The sequence below is a fragment of the Falco peregrinus genome, chromosome 15, assembly GCF_023634155.1.
Source record: "Falco peregrinus isolate bFalPer1 chromosome 15, bFalPer1.pri, whole genome shotgun sequence".
Classification (NCBI taxonomy): Eukaryota; Metazoa; Chordata; class Aves; order Falconiformes; family Falconidae; genus Falco; species Falco peregrinus.
In genome coordinates, this window is record NC_073735.1 from 2,437,789 (window position 1) to 2,464,153 (window position 26,365).

At 41.3% G+C, this 26,365-nt stretch overlaps 1 protein-coding gene across 6 annotated transcripts in view; it reads left to right on the forward strand.

The window, feature by feature from the left end:
* Positions 1–26,365, forward strand: part of GRAMD1B (GRAM domain containing 1B) — a 141,661-nt gene that overhangs the window by 17,908 nt on the left and 97,388 nt on the right. For 2 of the 6 annotated variants that reach the window (XM_055819249.1, XM_055819250.1), the window contains exon 1: positions 18,244–18,739. The exons of 1 other annotated variant lie outside the window; for it this stretch is intronic. In XM_055819249.1, coding sequence (XP_055675224.1) covers positions 18,378–18,739 — 362 coding nt within the window. In that variant the 5' untranslated portion in view covers positions 18,244–18,377. Of the gene's footprint in view, positions 1–18,242; positions 18,740–26,365 lie in introns of those variants that run through there. 3 more of the 6 variants (XM_027785455.2, XM_055819251.1, XM_027785460.2) reach the window with 3 other exon arrangements.

The following is a 26,365-nucleotide window of genomic DNA, read 5'->3' on the forward strand; positions in this document are numbered from 1 at the left end:
TGCATTGCTATGGTTTAGTCTTCCGTCTTGTGAAGAAAATGAGAATTTTCGGAAGGTTTTGGGCTGTTTCTTACGTTAGATGGTGCCTGTTCCAGGGTCATTACCTGAAAGAATAAATACCATCTTTTTCAGAAGAGGCTGATCTGGTGATATTCATAGGCAAGTGGGATGAAAGTTTGAGATCTCTCCACATTTATCTGTCAGAGCAGGCTGGCAGATTCGTATGGCTGAGAGTACTTGTGTGCGCACACAAATGTACAGACCTCTCCTAACCTTTTTTATCTTGGATAATTTTTAATTATGCCAGGTTGCGCTGGACTGGCTCCTAGGTTTAGTAGCAGTATGGCGTATTATAACTGTAGAGACAGATATTTGTACATCTGCAGTGCCTGTAGGCACTGGAATCACTGGCCAACACCTGATCTCCAGTATGTCAGGGGTTCCTATGCTGTTAGGTCTCAGTGCCAGTCAGGAAGTAGGCAGAGACTTGAATGGCATCTTGCCTGGTTTGCATGACTCTTGTTTTACATACTTAGATGATGATCATCTTGGTGTCTTCCCACACAAACCCCCTCCTTTAATCTCTGACAGCCAGAGCTTGTTTCCATGGAGCTATTTCATCCATACCTTAGGAAACCTTTTTTCTGTTCCCCTATAGACCTAATTTGAGGTTTCTATGGCAACACCTGAGGGAAGGCCCATGATATCTCAAGCAAGTAAGAGCTGATTCTTGGTAAGCCCCATGTATGATTGTATGCTCATAACACACATGATGGCAGTGTTCGCTGCCCTATTAGTTATTCTAGCTTATGTCAAATATGGTGGAAAAAAGCCTGAGGGACTGCCTGACTTAATAAAGCTCAAACTCTGGAAGTTATGGTTCAAAAAGAAAAAAGGAGTTTTGGGTAGTTAAACTTCACTGTCATGCTGCATATAGCTGTAAAGACATTTGAGATAAAAAAATGAATGGTGTAATGTAAGTTTATTCAAGGTCAGAGAATCTTCTGGAAGGATAGTAATAAGTCCTGTAAATCCATAAGCTCTTGTTTTAATATGTAAAGATTTTTTTAAAAAATATATTAAAAATGAATAATTTAAAAATAATTAAATTGATTATTAACTATAGAAAAAATAGTTTTTTCTTTAAACTTCTCATGCTTATTTGGGAAAGGGAGGGAGTAAAATATTAATGATAAATTACATGAAGGCCAACACCAACAGCATTGTGTAATTTCGGGAGAATCGGGAAGCCGAGTTCATTTGTGTTGGAAGCAGAGCAGAGATCAGGAAATTGCTGTAGTTGAAACAGCGGAGTCTGATCTGAGGCTCTGTGTATGGTGGGGTTGCTACAAAACAATCTAGACTGGAGCTGGTTAGAAAAATATTCTAGAAATTTTTGGGAAAAAACATAACTGCAGGTCTTAGGCTACCTGAAACGGTTTTGCCATGTTCTGTCCTACAACGCCTGTGCTCCACAGCCAGTTATTTGAACTTCAGTTTGAACTGATGGGAGGTGAGAAGAATGTAGTATGTTTAATGAATAGTTACTGATGTTTATTTGTATCACTTAAGACAAACAGTCAAGAAGTGTGTCCTTTCTATGCCTGCATTCCCCTGCATTTCTAGAAATGCTTCACTTGGTCGGATCGAGTTGATGAGAGGTTTTATTGCTTGGAGTGGTTTCTGGATCACATCCTGTGACTTTTAATCTTGCAAGATCGTTTGAAGAATCCTAGAGAAGGTAAATGTGCCAAAAACTCCTAAGAAACATAGCCCTGCGCATGTATGTCACTTCAGTGACCCAGTTGTGTTTCGGTGGTATTAACTGAGACGAAGATGGGAAGGCCCTGCTAATGCCTTCTACATAGAGGGTAGACTGGCAAGTTTTGTGAGCTTAGCTGAAGTACTGTGAGTGTCTGGAGGCGGATTATCAACTATTGCGTTAAAGAAATGCCTGAAGAAAAATATGAACCTTGAGTCGTCTTTAAGAAAAGTACAGCTCTTTGTACTCTTGTCACTTGCCTTTTGTTGAATTGCAAGTGACTAATACGGGGTATGTCCTAGTAAGGGATCAGGTTCACATGCATGTGCATATCTGCTACTTGGATTGCTGACAGTTGTTTCACATTGTGAGCTTCTGTTCCCTTTTTGCTCCTGCGTTCTGTGTGTATTTTCCTAAGCAGCATCTGAGAGTGAAGAAACTAGCATATAAGCCAAATTCCTGCTGCAGTCCAACTGATAATTCTCAGAAGGGGGAAAGAAACCCTTTCAGCCATAACCCAGTTTTTACGCATCCAGTCAGACTGCTGAACCCTTCTAGAGTGAAAAAGGATGCATGGAATTACTATTCACTTCTGAAAAGTTGTGTCTTTAATCTTCAGTATGTAAGACACTCTCACATCTCTTGCTCCCTTCTGTCCTAAAAACAGATGCTGCATGCTGCAGAAAGGCTGTTTCATAGAGGAGGCACCATGTGAGGGGACAGAATTTCATCATCCGAGTATGCCCGCAGGCTTGAGACCCACCTGACAGCCACCCAGTTTCCTTCTGGTCCTTGTGACAGCTGCTGCAGTAGCAGTTGCTGCTTGCAGTTGCTTTCTGCGCTTGCTGAGATGCCAGAGAAAGCTGTTAATTTACCGCACTTTCAGACAGATTAGGGCCAGTGTTATAAATATGAACTTCGTTAGCCATGGTCTTTTTTGCTGCCTCTGGCTTTGAAATATTCTCACAATAGTGCTGGGAAGGGAGGGGAAGAGAGCATGGAAGATCCTGCCTGATTCTCAACTTGATTTAGCAGGATTTCCTATGACCCAGTGATCCTCCCTACTCCACTTCCCCCCTCTTTTCTGTCCACATATAAATCCATACAGTGTGCTTTACCCTCCAACACCATTGCAGCTCCCAAAGGTAATGGAATGAATCCAATGCTGTGTTTTAGAGGTTTCTTTGATGAAGATAGCCACAGAAGACTGTCTATGCTCTCCGCTGTTTGTTTAACCCTGTAAGTGCTCTACTATCAAGCATGTTTTATACTGGCTATTTTGAAGTGTATATTCTACTGAGCATGTAACTATTTAAACTTTGGCAATTTTTAGGTTTGTGTTTTGTTTTTTTTTAAAAAAGGTATTGGCTACCAGAAAGGAAAAAAGTGTGAGTAGAGGATTTGCAAATTAAACAGGCTTGTTGATTGTAGCTTATGTTTTTTCTCATGTGAGGATCTATGGAACAATAACAGCTTTCTTGATGTATCTGTGAAGGAAAATGCAATAAATGCGGAGGAATTCACTAGAGGAACTGGATTGTCAAAGTGTCATACAGAAAAAGCATTGCAATGTAATGTAGGTTAATTTTGTAAAACACCGATTCTTAATCGGTGACATAGAGGTGAAATGACTTAAATATTGTTGTGCATACTATAAATATCAGTCTGTAGTAGAATTGTATTTATATGAATGTTAGATGCTCTTATCCTCAAAAGTAAGGTAAGGGGTGAGTAATTCTTGAGATAGATGGAATTGGTCAGAAGTGTGAAGGGATCTAAGGAATGTGAATTCATACAAGCCTTTGGTGGTTACTTACATTGATGTTTGCATCTTCTGGCTTATCGGTGGCCTATTTGAGTAAAATAATGGATCTTGGTCTCCTTTCTACTTATATTTAGCTTGGGTTTAGTTTGGTTCTGGACCCCTGAAATTATTTACCTGGGAGAGGTAAGTATCACTTTCTACATTGTTTAAAAGCTTATGGGAAAGATTTGACCAAGGACATAGGGTAAGCAGAGACAGAGCTATGCACAAAATTTATGCTTTCTGTTGTGGTTCTTGTTGGCCCGTAATAGGCGGATCACGTTGGTTGTAAAAGGATGCACATCAAGTGTCAGAAGTGGTCTTGGTGTGACGGTCTTTGGAGAAATATAATTTCACTTGTTGTTTTGTCCTGACTGAATTAATCAGCCTTGGTTGGAATGTATCGCACATGCGAAGGGCAAGTACATCACTGAATGCTTCATACATTTGTTGAACTGCGACATAAATGGGAGTGTCGACTGCGAGTAAAGTTAAAATGTCAAAGTACGTTTATATGTATATAAATGTGTGTGTATATATATATACACACATTTATATACATATATATGTGTGTATATATATGCATATAAATATACATACAGGTATGTATATATGAATAACCAGTACCAAGCTAATGTAGGGGTACAGTTTGTTTTCACCTTTTGGGATCTACCCTTCTTGCAAGTTAACAATGAACTGTGTTCCGCTGTGTAGTGTCTGAACCTAAGCTCCCTGGACTGGAACTCCTTAAATCAAAGGGTTGAAGAATCGCATTGCAAATGTCTGGGCCAGGGGCAAACTTTTCCTAAAGTTTTAGACAAAAAAAATAATCTGACTTTGTAGTAGATGGTGATGATGATAAGACTTATACTTGGGAGCAGCTTTAAAAAAAGTAAATTTGATGGTGGCTATGTATTTTGGCACTACTTCTTACTGAAAGGTTTCACTGGACAAATATTAGAGTATGGGGAAAATAGGGGAGAGTGAGAGTGTGAATATCCATTACTATTAAGATATGAGCTGTTCTAAAACACGGTGCAACAGCACCGAAATATTTTATGTAAAAGCTTCACATAGAGTAAGGAAGAACATACCTAGGAGGGCAGAAGATAATATATTTATCCTGACGCATTCAACGTTACCATGACTCAAGTGGGAAGTCCAAAATGTGAATCACCACAAATGGTCATTGCTTAGTTTTACACGTGCTTGGAGCCTGAGCAAGAAAATTTTTTTGGCACAGGTTCATTTGAGAAAATGGCTTTTGTAAGCGCCTGCTGAGAAAGTGTGTTCGTACCATGCTGACTTCAGTAAACATCTAATTCCTTCATCTGCCCTCGAGTTTTATGTGGGGAAATAGCAGCCAGCAGTGACATGAGGTACAGATTCCCTACTCCAAGGTCAGCGCTGACTTGTATGTTCACGAGTTTGGTGCAACTCCTCTGGAGAAGAGCTGGTTTTCTTAGAGCTGAGAATCTCAGTTCTTTGTGTATCTGAGTATGCTTAAGTGATTTGAGACTGACAGATGATGATTATTTTTATTTGTGTGACAGGAACCTTCTGGATGTCTCAAGCAGATGCTGTTGAATCCTCACTTCTTGAGGGGGAGAGACTCAGCCTGCTCATCCGTCTGTCTGGGCTTCTGCCTCATTAAGTGCTCTATATTTTAAACTAAGTGGGCACATCATTTTGATCTGAGCTGTTAAATGTATTTCTATGTCTCAGGCATACAGCTCACTGTGTAGGTATTTCATACCTGATTTGCCTGTCCATCTAAGTCTGGAAAAATGGAGTAACAACTCGTGCACAGCACTATTCCACTGAGCACAAGGTGCGTTAGCAATTCTCATCCTAAAAACCTGCTGGGTATGGGAGTGCAAATTTCACTGAAAGTTGGTGAAAGTTAGTTCTAAACAGTTAAGGATATCTGAAAATCCTATTGAACTATGGCACTGCAGAAGCAAAGTGTATGAGCACAGATCTATCACTTTCTTTGCTGTCTTTATTAGGTAAAAGCTGGTGGAAGTATTAATTACTTGTGGTGTACTGGAGACAAAAGCTTAATTCTCTATCTGCAGACTTTCACTGGGATTCTAATGGTAATTCTACACAGTGGTCTAGGCAAATGCTTGAAGCTCATGAGCTGCTTTCCAACATGCTTAAACTAAGGGAAAACTTAAACACAGTGTGACTTGGGAGATGATTGCATGTCTATACATAAAGATTGAAGATGCAACAGGTCCAATCTCTTAGGTCAGGGATGACATTTAGGATCATTCTCTTTGGAGGCAGACTAAGTTATAGAAGAAGAGAATGAAGATCAACAGGTCCCCAAGCTCTGTCCCAAAAAGATGGGAAGAGATTTATTGCTTTCTTGGTACACAGTATTTAAATAAAAAGCTTCACTTGGACAACTCTTCAGGAATTGCATTGGGCAATTGGCAGTTATTGTACTGCTATCTGTGCCTTTTTAACTACGCCTAATTACAAAGCCTATTGGTTATTTTAGATCCAGATCAACCACTTAAATAAGCTCTGTGCCTTAAATTTAATTACTAGACCTTATTCCCATCAGGGACACTGATTCATCCAAAGTAGGCAATTGCCAGATTCCAATGTATTAAGGACAGACATTTATCTCATGCCTCACTGAGCTTCTGCTTACCAGGGCTTTTTCTTTTCCATTTAATCTGGGCTTTTTGATTACAACTTCATAAAGGTGTCATTGTGCAGTTTAGCTCTAGGCAAACTGATGAAAGGCCCAGAAATATAATTTACAAAAATAATTTAATGAGTGTCATTGTTTGCTTGTATCTAATACTGGTTGGCTGGGAAGAAGTGGGAGTAAAATTGCATGCAGGCAAGAATGAATGGCAGATATATTTATAACTAATGGAAAGATCCTGCAAGGAACTAAGTATTCATTCCTGCAGAGGCTGTTGACTCAAATTCTGAGTCTGGGCTGAATAATTTTGTAAATAAGGGTCAGAACTTTGAAAACTAAATTCACAGTTCAAAGTTTTCATCTCTGCCTTTCCAATTCTGTACCAAATGCAGTGATACCGTTCGTTGAAATTGGCTTTTCTCCCTACCTGTCGCTACAGCTGGAACTTGACCCTGAGAATAAGATGTTGTTCTGTTTGTAAGTTGTTAGTTCAGTCTTTAAAATGTAATGCATAACTTTAGGTAGAAATTACCACGCCACAAACCAACCGTAGACCTTTTCAAGACAGACAAAAAGTTCAAATTAGAAATGTCTTGGAATGACACTATTCCTACCCCCACATCCACACGCCTTCCCTATGTCCCTCCTACTTTATATGCACTTCTAAAATTATCAGCAATTAGTATTTTAACATCCAGAAAAAGTCTGCTTTAAGAAAGGAGCCCTTGATTTCAAAATTCAATGGACTGGGCAAAATAGGAAATTCAGACACCTCTGAAAGATCTGATTCAGTGAAAGTGATTAGCAAAAGATGATTTAGCTAGTCTGTAGCAAACACTGAATTTAAAGGCTTGAGTTAACTTTGCCTTTAAGTTGGTGGGGTTTTTTTGACACACACATGCCCACACCCATTTTTGGGTTAAAATTGATATATTTTGGGGAGGGTTTTTTGCCTCTGTTTTCTGAAATGAAAGAAGCTTACTGAGGGGGGAAAAGTATAATCAAGCCTACTGTTAGATCTCTGTAGAATTAAATTTGGGGAAAAAAAGAAATCATTTTAACTCTAAAAGGTAGTGGGGGAAGAAGATAAAATCTAGAACAGAGTCTTTCCTGGTGTAATTTCTTTGACTTCATTAGTTTATACCAAAGATTAAATTGTTCTTCAGCAAACAGTATGTAGCACATCTTGCACACCTGCCTAGCAAAACCCATCTGGCCTCAGCTATGTCCTCCAGCTTTTCTTTAGAATGTCTGCCCAGGAGGAGGCTTTTTTCCTGAAGATTTTCTCAGAATAACCCTCAGAACCAGAAAAAAAAATAATCAAAGGTCCCAGTCTGAGCTGGGATACTTGGCATAGTAGGAGGAGATACGATCAGTCAGTTCGGTCCTTGGTCTGCTAGTGCCTATTCATAACCTTTGGTCTTTCGAGTGCATCTGACAACCTCACGATATCTTGTACTCTGAGGCGAGAACCATGTGAAGATCCTTAGTTGCTGTATGAGCATTGAGATCGCTGGTAATGGAAGGACATAAGATGTGCAACTGGAGTGTTGGAAGGAAAACCTTTTAGCTTATGAAGGAGCTCCAGTGCTGAGGAGCTCAAATGGAGTTCCCAAAGCAGGTGAATAGGGTTAATAGGTACTCAGAGCTGCCAGCTCTTGGAGAATGGGGTATTCTGTGGCTTAAGGTGACATGTCTGGCTCACCTCAAGCTCTGCTGCACCCCTGGGCTTTCTGCTGTTGTCCAATGAAGTGGCTGACAGACTCCTTTGAGCTAGAGATTTATTTTTTTGCAGATGGCTTATGAATTTATGGGCTCTTCGCAAGAGAGTAGCACTTAGATGGAAAGTGTCTGGCAACATTTGGTGCCATTTCAAGTTCAAACACTTGCAATGTTGTGTTAACAGTAATTCCTGTGTACCTGTATTTAACAGTATTTTGCAGCCAAGGAACCGTTTTAAAAGCAAACTGACAGTGTAGTACAACCAGGCTGTTACACGCTGCCCGCAGCTTCTTGCCACCAGAGAGCAGCAGGGTCCCGTTGGTAAAGGGTTTTATTTCTGCCATACTTGGCCTTCAGAGAATCTGTGGGGCTGTGGGCTTTGGAAGGCAGGAGGAGGATCCTGGACCAAGTGTAAAATGCATCATGTTTTAAGGATTCATGACACATCCAAGAAATCTCATGCTGAACAAGTGATCCATTGTAAATGCTCTGCTTAAATCACAGTTCAGACAGTGAGGCAAACGGACCTGTAATGTGAATTTAAGATGCTATCTTTTCTAAAAATTATTTAGGTGAGAAAGCCCCATTTGGAGAAAGCACATAGCCCGTGTATCAGGTAGCTTGTGTCTTCTGGTGCTTTTATGTGTAGCTAATCTTGATGTTCAAGTTATCTGGTTTTCTTCTTTTCAACTAGACAGTATTGCATGCAGTGTTGCAGTCATTTTGGCCCTTGGTTTAAGGAGACCAAGACTTTGAACATAAATTTGCGTGCTTGCATTTTGGAACTCACACATGACTGGAGGTTGTAGTAAGCATGCAGCAGGGGTGGTGAAATTTGGTAGGAGCTGCAAAGAAAAAGCAGAGACAAACAGCAGAGGGTGTGTTATTGAAGTAGTCAGTAGTGTTATGTTTACTTTGAGAATATTTTCCCTGCTGCTCACAACTTCTTCTGAGTTATATTTCAGACATGGTAGGAGAGAAATTGACATCACACATCATAATATAGCTGCAGATGCTGACTGAGAATTAAAGCTCAGCAAATAGTAGTGGCACCCCCACGCCTAAATTTCATAAAGGAAAAAAAACCCTAGGACAGTAAGATTGTTATACTTGTGAATTAATAATTTTCAGAAAAACAGTTTTCTAGTTCACAAGCAGCTGGATTCCAATGCATGCTTTATCTCTGATCAGGAAGAGGGAAATAATAACAAACTACTTATTTTTCTATTCACCACCTTGAAATGGATGCTTGTTTTGCAATGCGGTTGCCCTTGTTGGTGACAGAACATGGAATTTTCAGCTTGTGTATCTCAGATGAACTCTTCAGATCTCTTGGACTGTACGCTTTGAATGTCTGTTGAAGATTGCTATTGCTTTATGTACTCTTAACTTACACAGTTCCAATGCTTCGGGCAGTTATCTTAATCTCAATTTTATCTGAAAGCAAATTGAATGAAAATGTGAAACTGCTTTCTCTGAAGGACAAAAGAGAAAAGTAGGACTGTAATGCAGGAACCCTGATATCCAGTCTCAGCAACAGTCTGACTAGCTCATGCCTAATCTCCCTGGTTTTAGGGGAAAACAAAGCTTTTTCAGATAGTTCTGCTTATAGAAGACTGTTATGCTGGTTGCAATCCTGGGAGAATTGCTGAGACACTATTTACAGGGTAGAAAAGGTGATGTGTGGTGCAAACCCCTCTGATCACAGATGAAACCTCTTGGTGCTTGCTGGATTAAAATATTGGTATATAAAAATAATGATTGTGCAACGTTACTTAAAAACCCCAACAGCTGAAGAACTGTCACCTGTTTGCTTCTGTTGCTACTTTATCTATTAAAAGGCAAACAACGTTTATGGCCATTTACTGGTATTTGTAGCTCTGGGGATAGATGAAATAGAGTGCTGGCTGGGCATTGTTAACGTAAGCTTCCCCTCAAAGCACTTGACTCTGACCTTGATTGAATGCCTCTGCAGTTTGACCTTGCTTTCCTGGAGAGTTTCACAAAAGCATAATAATGATAATTTTAAGGGAAAATATGGGAAGCAGACTTCTAGTGATTGCAATATTACTTGACAGTTCTAAGCTATCTCATTAAGAGATGACCATTAGCTCGATGATCCTCACCAACTGTTTGGAACTAGGTCAGTGAGAGATTCTGTGGCACTTGAAATTGTGTGTATGTATATTTAGCTTATTTATAACCTATATTAGCAGCGTAACATACTGTGTTGCAGCAAAGACATCGCTGGCCTTAGTAAATGAAAATGTAGTGACAGATTGCTGCTGGGATGATGTGACTAGGAGGGTGGCGTTTGTCACATTTGGGCAATAGCTGTAACGACTATTTCTAAGATATACAGGATCTGCTACACTCCTTGGTGTGTTGCAGAGGTATTTATCAGTGGTTTCACACCTATGCATGCATACTTGGATAAAACTTCTGCCTGAGGGGCATAGCCAATGCATTCTGGTTTATACATTACAAATGTGGCGCGTACTTGGTGATGCTGCATGTGACTGTACTTTGTGATCTGAGCTCTTCCATGCTCGTTTACCATAATCTCGACCTACTGATATGCGCTCTGTTATGCAAACAAGAAACATGGGTACGAGTTTTATAGTCTGTGCATATTTAATGCCTCACATTTATGGCATGTAATGCACATCAATCGGGAGAGATTTGTGTCTGTATCATATGATATGTGTATGTTGAGTATGTGCTAGGGAGGAAGAAATGCACGTGGCTGGCTTCATTTTCATTGCAGCAAGTGCAGCATTGTAAGTGTGAATGGCAAAGCCAGATGGAGGAGATGGTTTTTCAATTGTCCATGAAATATTTCCCAAATAGCGTGTGCCCAGATCATGAAGAAAAATGGCAGTTGTCTTCAGGCATTTGCCTAATTGAAAGAATGGGCTCTGTCAGCCTTGCTGCTGCAGTTGTGGATAATTGAGGTGATGGGCAGGAACAGTATTTATAAAACAATTTCTATAGGCTTATTATAAAATTTACTAATCATAGGAAAGAACCTTTTCTGTTCTACTGTCATTTTAGTGGCTCTTGGGAGTTCAGAGCTAGTTTTGGTGGTTTCCATTTAGCCTTTTGCAGAATAAGACAAGACAATCTTTTTTTGGAAGGCATTCCTTTCCTCAGTATTTTTGTTGGATGAAGAAATATTCTGCTTCTTGCTATTCCATAAAGAAATATGGGAGGAGATGACAATATTTCAGAATTGGTTTTAGTTGTCCTAAATATAAGATAGAAAGCAGAAATACTTAAAACTTCTACTTCCAACCGTGCTGTTGATACGAAATAATGATCTATGGGTAACAGTATCATTCATTCTCTTTAGGTGTAGTTCTAGATTCCTGTATTTCCTGTATCAATCATGAGCTGGGAATCGCTGCTTTTAGCCAGATAGAAATTTAATTTGAGTCTGGCCATCCTAGAAAGGACAGTATAGTACTTGCCAAAGCATTTGGTGTTTTCCTTTCTGAGATAAAACAACGGCCCAGGTGGGAAACAGATCTACAGAACCCCTACTTATGGGAAGGGCACCACATGTGTTGTAGGCATTTGAGATTCATGTCCCTAAGCTGTTTTCATTAGGAAAAGCCATCCTTTTCCAGACTGACTGCTTTTTGTACAAGTAATTAGCTGCATGTTCCTTGAATGAGAAGAAAATTATTGATCTTGAGAGCCTCAGCCGCTGGACTGTAGGGTATTCTTTAACGAAATGTCATTCCTTCTTTTTTAATTTTGTTAGAAAGTTTTTTTGTTTTGTTCAGGTGCAGAATGGAAGTAAATACCAAAATGTTGCTGTTCTTGTACTTTGCCTTGTCCTTATGAATGCTGTTATATTGCCTATTGCCCCGCCCCCCCCCCCCTTCAACCAGTAACAGCTTGTATTTTGAGGTCTGTGCTTGCTTCAGAGGGGATTTTGATCTGTGGAAGTTTCTTCATGCTTTCTATGTAGATATTGTGCTTTTCTTCAGAATTGTCTGCTAGGTGCTGATTTTTGGTATTGGAGGGAAAGGGGCTGTTTCAGTTATTTGTCCAAAACCCACAATTGATGCTAATTCCAAAAGCATTGTGCTGGGACTTAAGCCACTTGCCTAATTTTTGGTGGCTAAACTGAAGATGGGAAAGAGTTAAGCTTTTACTGAAACTGTTTTGTGATGAACATATCACAGTAAACCAAAATGTTTGGGTTTTTTTCAGAGGGTAGGTGTGTCCGTTGCAATACCTGTGAGACTATGTATGTGTGAACCTGGGAGAAGAATTATCTTCTGGTGAGCAGTGCAGAACCTCTTTGTTCACCCCTGCTCTTGGTCGAGAGTCTGACTTTAGCCCCTTGTGCTTGAGTGAGTATTGGCTGGGTTGCTCACAAACGCTACAAGGCCTAATTACTGCTATGCTGAACACTTGTGAGGGTGTGATTTGGAATCGAGCTCTCTGCTTCTTGCATGTGGTTTAGCAGAAGGAAGCAAGAATTTATTTTAATCTTAATTTTGCCGCTCTTGGGGCGGATAAAATTTAAGCATATTAAAAATTTTAATGAGAACTAAGTTTCACAGCGGTGTAGGCAGTGGGTTTTATCTTCCCAAATAGTGAAGTTTTTTCCAGTGTGCTTGGGGCCCTTCAGCTGGTATGCATGTTTCTCTGTGCAGGTTTAGGTTAAATGCAGCAAACTTGACTGACCTGAGCTAGGGAAGTAGATATTTTAGCTGGATAGGGAAGAATGTACTGTTCGGAGACCTTTTGTACTTAAGCTTGTTCTCTGTGGTTAATGGTGTGTACTGTGAGCTGTGACGCGTTAGGCAAGTGCTGCACAGGTAGAGGGACTCCAAGGAATTTGGAGAGAATCCCCTTGCTTCTTCATGCATAATGTATATAGTGCAAACCAAATGCCAGGCTCCTATGGAAATTCATTTTAACAGGTAGCTCTGTGTTTTGTGAGGGACCGATTTTAATTGATCTACCCTAGATCCCCTCCATTAGATTTATGAGAAGAAACAAACTTCCCTTTCTGATGCTCAAGTGAGAGTCTTGAGCAGTGTAAATAGACAATGTCAAATAATTCACTTGAGTTCTAAACTGTAAAGAAAGTACAAGCTGGGAAAAAGGTCCTGGAACCTTTGCTCTGCTGCCATCTTCTGATTAATAATTATTGCAAAGTCATGACACTATCTAATTTGTTTTGCTATCTTTGGCTCAGCTGTCCCCTTCAATTTGGAGGAAGAGCACTAGCTGAAGAAATTAACTGTGAAAGTATTGTCCTAATGCTGAAAAAATATGTAATGTGCTGGGCTATTTGAATGATGCTTGACAATTTCTGGAATTCTGATGGTATCTGAAGAATCTGGGGATAGCTACTATGTATGAGGCCAAAATTTAAATGCCTAGTCAAGTGTGGTACTCTGTTAGTAAGAATTCAGACTGAAGTCTTTAATGATTATTGCTGACATGAGAATTACTTCTTTGGAAGGGAAGACAAACAGATTATAGGTTAATCTCTAAGCAGAAAGCCCTTTTGGAATTGGCCTTTTCAAGTGTTGTTAAAATGGCCCGTGGCTAATAAGTAAGAAACATAAATTCCACAAGTGCTGTTTGGTCTTGGTAAGAGATTGGACACAATGGGGCTCAGCCTACTGCAACCCCTTTCTGTCCCATGTTTTTATTCACACTGTTGGTGATGAGTGGTGTGATTCTGGAAGGAGTTGAGTTACCACTCCTAGCTTTTGGATTGTGTAACCTTCTGTAATGCATATAGCACGTGTAGGCTGTAAGTACGTATATGCCTGTATTTTAATTCAGAGGCCAATAATTATTGACCAAGATATCAGACATGTTAAAATCTTCTGCCAGAGGCCAGTTTATGTAATTTATCCAAAAGCTGATTTCTCACTGACTGGAGACTTCATTGAAAGCACTTTTAATTATTTTTATTCAAACTACAGCCAAAAGTGTTCTCTGTTCTATTTGGTCACGTGGGCTGGAAGAGACATTCTGAGTCCTTTGGGGTAAGAACATGTTTATGTTCCTTCACAGCGTGTTTTTGGGAGATAAAGGAAGAGGTGCTGAGACAGTGCTGAACCCAAACAGTCAGGATTTGTGGTCATTAAACAATGTGCAAGACTGCTTTCTGAACTGGGCTGCTTCTGGAAGAGGTTGTGGGCAGTGCTGAATAAATACTGTACTGAGCAGGGAAGAATTGGGGAATGCATGACCGCAGGATTGCCTCCATCTTGCTTTGTGTTACACTGGAGTATCAGCCTGTTGCTGATATTTCTTGCCCTGTAGCCTGTGAAATTTGTCATCTGTCTTGTAACATAGTCCTTGGGTTTCACAGAACAACACGTGCAGGTATCCAGTATCACATATCCAAAAAAAAAAAAAAAATTGACTGTGTGTGTGTTCAAATGATAGCAACTGCTGGCTGGTAGCGTGTGATTTAAAGGGACAGATCCGTAGGGAAGTAACAATGGTCAGCCAATACATGCCCCTTACATGTATCCACAAGTCATCATATGTCACATTGTAATAGACCTCATTCTAATTTAACATGTGAGGACTGAAGGATGGCTGAAGACCTAGCGTCAGGAAGTGTTCCAGTACCAAGGATAAAATGACTGTTCTTGCAGAAGGCCGTTGGAATGCAAAAGTACGGGCAGATAAATGTATCAGTTTTTCACCTAAACTCACAAAATAACTCCAGAATTTTCACAGACAAAAGAAACATACAAGTTCTGGGATCTGAAAAATCAGGGGTTTGACCTAGCAGAGGCTGCTGTGTGTAGGCATGGCACGTTTCTCATGCCGAAGCAGCCACTTTGGACCGTGTCCGCAGAAAGGAAAGCAAGTGAACTGTGCCGTTGAACGAAGGGGGAGTTTGGGAAGCCACGGCTTGAATTTCTTCAAGTCTGTGAGGGCGGCAATCTCCTTGCCTGAACTGACAGAGCTTCTGTAGCTAGCTGTTGTGCATATGAGTGACTCTTAGTTTTCTGAATAAGTTGTATCTATTTCCTGTATTTAAAAATAACGGCTTTTAATTAATAAATTGTTTTCTTTCAGTGCCATCTACCTCTGTTCATTTATCAGGGATGACATTTTGCTGTCCCTTAAACACATGGGAAAGCTATTATGGAAAGAACTGCCAAAGAATCTGGGTTGGCATTAGCTCGTGTCTTCATTCAGGGAAAAGGGGTTTTTCTTTCCTCTTGCTTAGTCCATAAGCCCTCTTGTGAGGGTACTGGAAACCCCAGAATGTTTCAGTGGGAGAAAGGCAGAGAGGTTGTTGATCAACCTGAAGCACTGGCAACAATTTGCTGCTTTAGTAAATCCATCTAGGCAGATCCTTAAACTGCAAGGGTAGTCATTAAACAAGGATCTAGCAACACACAGGCTCGCATGGAAGCAGTCAAATTGTACTGTCGCAATTTGTACAGAAATAGTGCTTGATCATGGCTGGTATTTTTCACTTTGTGGGTCAGGTGTTTGAGCTGTCTCTCTTGTTACATTGCTGCTGCTTTTTTTTTTTTTTTTTTTTTCCTAAGAGCATCAGACAGGTGGTGGGCATCCTGTCTCCAAAATAAAAATGTGCCGAGAATGTTGGAGAGCAAATAAGTGTGGCTTACTAATCGGTGAAGTACTTGGAATTAAAGGGATAGTCCCCCTGCATTGTACCCTGTCCTAAGTGGAAGGATTCTCGTGGCACAGCCTGAGAATTAATTTCAGTTTTGTGTGCATGAAGGGGGTGGGAAAGGATCCCCTGTCTTGCTGAAGTGAGTTCCACTAGTGTTCAGTGAGAGGAGGCTGAGGGTGAAGAAATTGTCCTGGGATGGCCATGGCAAGCAACAAAAAGCAGACTGGTGAAAGGGCCAGTTTTAGCTTGTCCAAGAAAATGATTGCCAAATGTGACTGTTGCCCAGAGCAATGTAGTATGAATCTCTTGTTGATTAATTAGATAATGTCTGTGGGGACTTGGAGGGTTTGCAATATCCACTGTGCAATTTATTACTAAAGAAAGCCTGCAGAAGTGCAAACAAATAAGAATATTTGCACTTGCTTCTGAAATTAAATGAGAATCCTGTCTAGTTGCTAAAAGATTCCACAGGAGATCAAGCTCATTAATACATGCAGCAGAACTTAGTTATGATAGTCCCCAAAGGGCTACTCATCCCTTCCCCCACAGTTGCACATACTCACTCTTGGTTAAAATTTAGGAATGATAGCGTGGGGGTTTGATTCCCAGATGTCACGGGAAGAAGATGAAAGTTAATTTTCTGTTTTAAACAGGTAGCCGGTAACATTATGTACAGGTAGTTCCTGAATGGGTGTGACAGAAATCATGGCAACGGGTGGCTGAAATGCTTGGGTTGAGGTTTCTTCCTACCGCAGAGGAGGAAGAAAAGGTGTCAGCCCTTGAGAGGCAGAGATGATGGCAGCTACCCAGGCAAGTCTTCAAATATGGATATTGGTGTTTTGTCTGTCGACTTTTGTCTCTTGGGGGGGGGGGGGGGAAGGTGTTTTATTTGACTTTATTTCTTTAAGTAGGTGTTTGTAGAAGGCATTCTGACTGTGTGTGTGTGCGTGCAGCTGATGCGTAGATACCAAAGTGACAGGAACTCCAGAAACTGATTTGAAGGGGTTGCTCAAGCTATTTTCTTAGAGGATTAGCAGAGCAAAAAGGACAGTACAACAAAGTAGAACATAGCAACTGAGGATTAAAAAAAGAAAACCACCACATACTATTGAAATGGTTCCTTCCTCCTTTTTCCTGCTGTTATGAATCTTCCTTTTCTGACATGTTTAGTTATTCATGTCCTAGATGGCATGTTTTGATATTCAAAGTTCTTGTGAAATTTATTTTCAAAAAAACCTGAGGCAGTCTACGCAAGAAAAACTATTTTCATTTGGGTTGACAAATATTTTCTAACATGAAACTAATACTCTAAAAGGTTCAGGCAGTTGAGCAATGAAAATGAAGGCTGTGTTGGGTTGATTTAGGTATGTGGGGGTTTTTTCTGACAGCATGCTTGAAATTCACACAGCTGAATTTTAGCCGCACCCTTAGAGAATTTAAGTTCTGTGTCACTTTTCCACCTGAAAATACAGCTTCATTCAGGAGCATTCAGTGAAATTCAGGGGATCTTAATGGGGAATGTGTCACACTGTTTTTTCCTAATTTGGTTTCATTACCAGAATTTTGCAAGGCTTGTCCTGAGGCTGCTATTCCTCCTGGTGCTTGACCCTTGGTAGAGCTTCCTTAGCGTATTAAATGCCTGGGAATCTTCCATGTAGTGTATGTCTTTCTCCTGGTCTAAAAATCTGTTCTGCGTGTCTGATTGTTTCTATGTAGTGTCTTTGTTGGTTCCTGAACCTGACACCATCCACCACCCACTGTCATTTTGGAAGCAGCATTGCCCTCCAAGAACTCCTTTTATCAGCTTTCACCCTTGTGAACCTGAGCTAAAAACCCCACCAGCCTCCCAGTTCTGGTGCTACCTGCTGCGTCTGCTTGTTCAGCCGCTCCTCAGTCCCTCTCCTTTGCCTTCTCTGTGAGCAGTGCAACGGGGACAAAAAGATCTCTGGTTGTGACAGAAGGCTGAAAGTCCCAAGTTTGCTCGCTCCCTGCTGCCACGGGTGGGCTGTCTGAGCAGGCGGGTGGGACGAGCGCACAGCCTGTGCAATTGGCTTTTACCGAACGCTGTTAGCCCGTCTTACCCATTTTCATTTGGTTGATTTGTAGCCGCAGCGTATTTGGTAATATAAACCCTGTCTCTTAGGATTAAGAGTGCAGTTACAGTTGCAACAGCTGCCTGCGTATGTCTTACCCGCTACAGAAAAAGAACATACTGCTCCTCCTACTCTTTCTCCTGATTTTATCTAGTATTGTTGCTTCCCTCCCTCTCTTTGTTTCTCTTTCTGACCTCCTTGCAGCTCCACGCCGCTCCACTCCATACTTGCTTCGTCTCTTGAGAAGACCACAGCTGAGTTTCCTAGCGCCAGCCCCAGGAGAATTTCTTTCCCGAGCCAACATTAGGCAAAGAGGATAGAAGGCAAAGAGGGGCCGGGGGTGGTGGGGGAAGCCAAAAGTGAGCCAAGGCACAGCTGGCCACCCTTGTCTTGGTGCTAAAGCTACTGCTTTGAGAGAGACCGGGCAGGGGTGGGACTTTGTTTTGTAGAGAGGGGAAGGTGAAACGAAACTTGAAACTGGCTTCCCTTGTAGCATGTCTGTCCTGAACATCCCCTCCCCACCCTGCTGTTTGTTAAATGAAAGCACATGAAGAACATGAGGTTTCCTGCTTGAGAGGGAGGGCAGTGCTGGACTGGGTGAGGGAGGAGGAAGGCAAGCTGTGGTTTACACCGAGATCAGAGCTAGTGTGCCGGGGGGGTGGGAGCAGAAGGAGAAAGGGCATCTGATGCCAGCTGCCAACATGACAGAAACTCTGCAGCTCCCAGCACTGCAAATCCCAGAGCAGCCGGTGGTGGAGAGTGGCCGTGCCTGGTCCAGTTCGTCCACCCCAACCCTGCGCAGGAAGCGCTTCAAGATGAGGCGGATGAAGAATGTACAGGAGCAGAGCCTGGAGGCCAGCAGGTACCAGGATTCTCCTTCCTCCAGCAAGGAATACCTGCAGCTTCCATCCATTGAAATCACCCCTTCCAGTGATGAGGAAGCTCCCTGGTCCAACTGCTCCACACCCAGTGCCTCGCCACGGCGCAAGCGCTTCCTCCTTCGGAAGTGGCTGCGTGTGAGAGAGAAGAAAGAATACAGTGAGAGCAGGTATGTTTTTGGTCACTTGCCCTTCGCTGTTTCCAAGAAGATCCTGTCCACAATGGGTAGGTAGGGTCTGTTGTTCCCCTAGAAATCTTGGTGCGCTTCTCCTTGGGACTTCGTTCTCACCTGTTGGCTGGAATGGGTAAGACCAAAAGTTCTAATCCTTATGTGCAAACAGTAGGCACGTTAGAAATGGCAGTGCTAGGATCTGACCTTGTTGGTGGTCCTCTGCGTATTTTCTAGAGGTAATACAGAGCCGGTGAAAAGATCTTGCTTCTGAGTGAGGCAGACTGTTCTGAAAGAATGGGTGGTAAAACTTAACTTTATTAAGGTGTCCTGAAGAGGTACTTGAGAGAGAGGAGGTGACCTCTTTGCTGGGATTATCAGGACAGGGAGTGAGGATGCCAAGCCTTTGTCAGTGTTTATTGTGTGATGTTTGCTGCCACTGCTGAGACCTTCTTTGAAATCTTTTGTTCTGTAGCTGATACTGGGAAAACATGAGGAAAAGAGAAAAACAAAGTAGCCTTGTTGCTGGGTCTGCAGGTCAAGATGACTGGGTTCAGGTTTTGACTGCTTTCCAGACTTTGAAGTCACTCAGCCCTTTGGCTCAAAAGGGGGCAAGTAATTAAAGATCTCCAAGAGTTTGTCAACACAGGAAAATTAATGCCCAGGGAGTTATTGTGTGGCCATACAAAGAAAAAGCTGTACCTTATACGTAACCCTCTGCAGGTGCAATTCAGGGTATACAACATGCAGTGTAGTTTAGCCTTAATGGGAGAGTGGAACAATCTACCTTTCCTGAAGGCCCAAAATACACAAGATACTATAAAGGTTTCTCCAATAAATTAATGCATTATAAATCCTTATACTAGATTAGTGTGGGCCAATCTTTCTTCTGTTGCTTTGCAACTCCCATGCAGCGTATGTGTGGGTTTATGCCTGAAAGTATGTACTGCACTTCCATTAAAAAAGGAAACTTGTCTCTTACCATTACTGCGCACAACATACTAGATATAGATGCAAACTCCCTGACTGCTGTGTTGCTTAAGTGTCTATAGGACAGTGCTTTTTCCTCTGCTAATACCTGCTCTAATTATGTAGGAACTCTTCTTGCATGAGGTCCCTTTTAGTAAGGCCAGTCCGTCATTTTATTAAGTTTTGGGGAAGTTTCATCAATAAACGCATGCCGTCAGGAATTTGATAATCCCTCGCAAAATGTTAACGTTGAAAATAATCTCTTTGGTTGAGAAACATAACTGGTTTTCGCTTAGCTGTGGTGATACAAGTAGTGATTCAGTTACAGCATAGAAAATGGGAAAGATAATGCATAAGGCATGTGCTGTTTTAGCTTATGCTGTAATAGCATAAGGCTAAAGTGTCAGAATTGCAAAGTTCATGTCTGAAGCTCAACAGAGAGGAGATGGCTGTTCAGCTGAAGGATTTAATTTGAATCTATTGATGGTGAATATGTTTGAGGCAGAGGCCAAGACATTTCTTTTGGTGCAAATGCATAAGAAAACTTAGTTCGTTCTTGTACACATGATATCTCCATGGCTATGCTGACAGCTTTCTGCTTATTCATCATTAAGATATTTCTACCATAACCTCTTCTAGTTATGTTTTTGAAGCAGTGACTGGAAAAAAAGCTGAAGTGGTTGATGGATGATTAGCATACCAAAGCTAGCATGCTGCCTCCTTTCTTCATATGCAGCATGCTCCAAATCTATCCCTTTTGCAGTGGGATACATGATGTTTTCAAATGGAATTTTTCTCTTTCTCGTCCAGGGTATGGTGGGGGGGTGGGGGGGACCAGTTTGCCAGTCGCTTTCTGCTGAGCCTCTGGGTTTGCAGAAAGCAGAGGTCATCACTGGGCTTTCAAAACTCAGCAGGCATGGAAACAACTCGGAGAAAGCAGAATCTGTGGGGAGTTAGTCACAGGAAGAGTGATGAACCCTAAAGGTTTTTGTAGCATTAATTTGGAAGAGATTAGCAGCTAGTGCTGTAGGGCAAACCTTACTGTGCCCCGGGGCTGTTGAATATGAAACCTTGCTCTAAAATAGCTGGGTAGAAAGCTGGCTTTCTGCAAAGCGGGTAGATACTGCCTGTCTCCCTTCCCCTGCTTTAGACTTAATCATCTAGAGTACTGGCTCGCTCTTGCTGCTGTTTCATTATCATGTTGCTGTAAGAGGTGCTAGTGATGTCACTGTACTTTTCACTTGTTTAAGGGCAACAGGGACTACTGTACTAGAGTAAAGGCTGAAACGTTTTGTCCAGTGGCTTTTCCACTGAGCCCTGTCTTGGGGGTTGAGCTACAGTGATGATGCTTGACCAGTCCTGCTGGTTAATTGTAGCACTATTGTAACGAGATTCCCAGTGTGGTCAGTGTGCTGAACATCTGCTGGGAGTGCAGCTATGCTACTAAGTATGCGGGTTCCCAAATTTCATTTGGTAAAGGGGCAGCCATCAGCATGAGGTTCCCACCAGAGCTGTGATTGCAGTTTGCTTCTAGTCACTCCCTCTTTCCAGTTCAGTTGTTGTCAAGCAGTTTGAAGCTGTGTTGTTGGTTTGGGGTTTTTTTTGAGTCCGGTAACCTTTAGTCTCATTATATGGCCAGATATCTGCCTGTTTATATGGCAGTGGTTTCCAAGGAAAGCTGGTAGCTGAGAGCAAACTGTGCACCAGCTGACTTACTCCAGTGATGCATGTGTTGCTTGCATGCCCCTAAGCAAGAGCAATAGCTCTGTGACCATTAGCATACAGTAAGCATCGAAGTGAATAAACAAATGCTTTTAGGACTCGAAATCTGTCTGTAATGCTCCAGATCCGGTGAAGGCTGGCTGCTTTTTTCATCTGGAAACTCCAGCCTACAAAATGTTCTGTATCACTGGTTAGTTTTTAACAGCCTGGGTAATTGTAAAGTTTGTTTACCTGCTGGTTCTCTAAAAGCTGTTAGGTGGCTGATGGTGAGAGCAGAAGAGAGACCGTTTTATTTCTTGTCATTAACCAGCAGAGATGACATGTAAGAGCCTTGCTTGCCTATGATGTGGTTTTGTTCAAGGTGAAAGAGCAGGAAGAAGCCATTTCTCAGGGGCAGAAGTTTCCGTGTAACTGATCCTTGTACGAAAGCATGATGATCTAACCTACAAGTTTGATGCTCTGGGGGCCTATACACGTCATAAATAGGATGATTTTCATAAGGGATGCAGACAGCTCCTCCATCGTTTGCTACCCAGGTGATGATGAAAATTTTTTACCTGATGCAGCTTTATAAAGTATGAACTCTGTGCAAAAGTGTGCAAATTTTTTAAGCCATGATGATATTTCTTTCCTTGCAGACTAGTGGATACAATCTATTAGCATTTTGCTATGCATGTAATGAACATACAGTCTCACATCAAAAATGCATCTGCTTTAATTTATTATTTACTACTTTAAAGCCACTCTTGCTAATAATCTCTGGAGCTGCATGTAATGCTTGATGTGTGAGGCAAGAACTGAGAGGGTAGATCACTCGGGCTTAAGGGACTGCTCTTTTTTTTGGCCCAAGATCGGCATTGGAATGATATCCTGTGCTTCTGCCCTTCTGTTGGAAGAAGCTGGGAGTAGTGAGCCCTGCACTGCCATTGCCTGACTTAGACTGTGTGTATGCTCAGCACCAGTACATTTGAAATAGGTGAAGTAGGGTACATCTTCCGTTCTTTGAACACCTTCCCATCAGACATTCGTACTGGGTAAAGATGGTACTAGTGGTAATGTGAATACGCTCCCCTAGTGTGAGAAGAAAGAAGCCAGACTGCCAAGGATGGTAAGATGTTTGACCCATCTCTTACTCGTCGTTATTCCTTGCTGAATTTGCTTGTGCAGGAGGTCCTGGAAGCTGCTGTGTCCCAATGCCTGCAGCTCTTCCCTAGAGCTCCCTTTCCCTTGAGCTGTCAAAGATCACCCTGTTTGTCTTCTGTTAATGCTTGTCCTAAACATTTGTGTAGTCAATGGTAGCATCCAGACTAGTTAATAATGAAAAGCAAAATGTTGGTGCCCCAAAGAATGTAAAACTGGTGGGTTTTGTTGGATCAGTGGGGCATAGATTGTGCTGTAGCTTGTGACCTTTCTAAAGATGAATGTACTCAGTTTGATCTTCTGCTGGAAACTCTTGACACTGAAATCCTAAGTGACAGGTTCAGCTAAAGAGAGAGACTCACCTATGCCCTAAAATGCCTCTAATGCAAGATGTTAAAAAATGAGGTATATTATCAGAAGCGTTCCATCATCTTAGAGAAAAGGGTATGTGCTGAGGACTGGGAAGCTTCTTGAGCTGCTGGAGACACAACCATGGAGGTTTTACAGATGAAATATTCATAGTCTATCTGATGATACGAAACATGACACATTAGGAGAATCTTTAGCACTGTTCAGCAATGTGCTCTGTGACTGCTACTGTTCACATCCTGCGGCAGAAAAAGGTAACATAACTGTTTTCATAGTTAGGAAAAAAGTTTACTCATTAAGTCTCTTGGTCACCCTAGTGAGATACATCAGTTAACAGTGAACTGCCAATTTGTCGGAGCTTATGCTAAAATTATTGTTTACCAGTAAGTATTTTAGATATTTTGAATTTTCTTATAAAAAGGAATCTTTAATTTCAAGTAGTTCATAGTGCTTTTGCTTTCCTTAAAAACGAAATTAGCTCAACGTTTCTAGAAATAAATCAGTGTGTCATTCATCTTCCTTCTACACATGTTGTGGTGTTTTCTGGAGGAAAAAGCTCTCGTGGAAGCCTGAGATAGTGATGTGATTCTTTTCCAGAAGAGAGGGGGAGAAATTAACTGGTAAATGTTTGTTGTTTGTTTGTTTTTTTTTTAAAAAAGGCAGCAGCTACACAACTAAAGGCGATAGTGCCTCACGTTATGGAAATGCAATCCAAGGTGACTGTCTACATAATATTAGTGGCAGTATTTACTATGCTTAGAAAAAAATTTGGTGAACAGAAAACTGTTAAAGCCCTGTGCTGCTTGTGATTAAAGAGAGGACTAGAAAGGCTTGGTGAATTAAGGTTTCATTCACTTAATGCCACACAATTCCAAGAAGCTGCAAAATGAGGAACTTCATAAAAGTTGTAGTCCTCGATTTCTCTGGTGTTCGTGAACATCTCACATGTTTCAGTTTTAGGTCAGAGGAGAGGAAGTAGGGCTTCTCTGTCAGAAATGGAGCAAGCTGCTGCAGGAAGTGGTAGATGAGTGCATACTGGGGTTGCTGGTTCATTTTTGCTTTTTTGAGCTTTGATAAAATTCTTGCTGAAATCTTATTTCTGTAAGGAACTGACAGCTCCATAGGAATTTCATAATGCAAGAGGCAAATGGGTCGCATCTTTCTCATGTTCTGCTTGTAGCTAGAGTTGACTGAGGTTTTTGGGAGGACAAATGTCAAACGTGGTGTGTTTTGAAGTGGAGAGAGGTGTTGGCACAACTGATTTTGTTACGTGTTTTAATACTGTCCCAAGTGTTTAGAATGTCTATCCTTGTTAATATTTTAAACTATTTAAAACTTTGGTTTCTGGAGAAAATGGAAGCACTGTGAGTGATGTGTGAATATCCTGTGGATTGAATTTGGGACTTGAATACATAGTTGGGTATACGTACTCTTTTGCATCTTTAAAGCAAAAATGGGAAAAGTTTGAGGTTTTTTTCATAGATCTCTTCAAGCAGCCCATTTTCTCTGCTTTTGGTAGCTTTGGAAAGTCCATAAGCACAACCTTCCATTTATATGATATCTTTTTTAATTTGAAACGTGAGAGTGCCTGAACGATGGCTCAGTAGCAACTTGGCTATTAATGTAATTGTTTTTCTTTTTGAACCTGCAAGTTCAAATAAGACCTAATTTCTGTTTACAGTGAACTGATTTTTTTTTTTTGAGGCATGTGTATCTCTTATGAAAAGTACTGATGTACCGTTTGCTGTAACTGCAGGGTTTTTGTCATTTTTTTTATGATAACATGTACCAAGTGAATATGAATCCCACCAGCTTTATCTTTGTTTTGGCTGAATCTTACTGCCTTTGTGCAGTAGTTTGATTTTCTTTTTAAACATTTGCCTTTCAGTATTTGTGTGGTTTAGGATGATCAGTCACATGAGTATCAAAATTGAGTAATTTACAAACAGCCTGGAATTTAAATGCTGTTGATCTTATCTAGTCAGCAAATATTTACCATTGGACTGTCTGAATGTCATGTCTTAGACAGCACTGTGCCTGTCAGTGGTATTTAACAATTAATTATCGTGTTCGTTACCACAGTTGTTTTCCACTGGATTGTGTTTTGAAAATCAAGATGTCTGTTGTTCATTGTTGAATATTATGTTGATGGAAGGGCTTGCCTTGACAGCTGTGAAGGTTGATGTTTTCATTTGTAAAATGAATGCAGTGAGAGGAGAAAACCTGCCTGTCCTGCTCCTTGTAACCCTTTCCAGCAGGGAGAGAAGGTGACTACTACAGGTTCACGCTGACTCTCCAATTCTGAATATGACTGCAAAGGACACAATTTGTACTAATTATGGTGATGGCCTACATGATATTCACAACTATCTTTTCCCCTTATCTTTTTTGCCCATTACTAATGGGTTTAGACTGTAAACATTGCTTTACATCCCCCCATCTATGAAATCGAGTTAATAAAAAGATATGAAGGTCTGGAGTAGGACTGCCCCTTTGGTTCTCAGGAATACTGCCAACATGAGGCTCCAGGTAGTGCATGCTCCAAGTCTAGGTTAAAAAAGGCATTTGAAATTTCGCCTTCCAAGTCTGCCTTCCATTTGTTGCACTGATTCACTACATAAGCTTGGGTACAAATTTTCCTCTTGCCTCTCCATATCTTCATCTCAAGTTCAGTGAAATGTGTGCAGAAGCAGGGCGCTTGGTGCCTGCTGCTTTGGAGAAACTCCTTCAGAGTCAGTCCTTAGATGGAGCAGGGTTATGTGAACAGAAAGGTGCTGTGGTCCCTGACATGTTGTGGTACCTGCCTCCCATAGGGCTTGGTCTCAGTCCAGCAACTAGTTTGCTGAACATGAATCCTCCTTAACTTTTTGAATAAAGCCTGATGTTAGCTTGGTGCCTTCAGTGTTAAGGATATGTTTCCCCTGACAACTTTACACTTGTGTGCTGAGAGTGGGAACTTGCAGCATCTGTGGGAAAGCTGTGTAGCTGAAGGTGTTCTTGGTTTTTAATTCACAGACTGAAAGCTTTAGGTCTATCAAATGACAGCCCTTGTGCTGAGAGAGACTGTTGTCCCTTGGAACTTAGGTCAGTGATATCTGGATTCATGTCACTTACCCTCTTTTCTTCTTCCCCTCCAACTGACAGTTCCTTGACATTTGTCATGGCACAGTCATTTACGTATCCGTGCAACCATAGTAACATAGAGCTTTTGATGACAGGAATTTAATTTGCCAAGGACAATGAGGTACTGTTAGGCAGCTGGGACTGGGAGGTCTATTTCTGCTGTTTCATGAGAAATCGGAGGAGGGGGGCTATGTTCTGGGAAGGATGAGCAAAGCAGGAGGGTGAAACTGAACGATAAAACTGTTTAACAAGGTTCTAAGGCCCCTGTGGGAAAACACTGAGGGATCTTTTCTGACACACCTG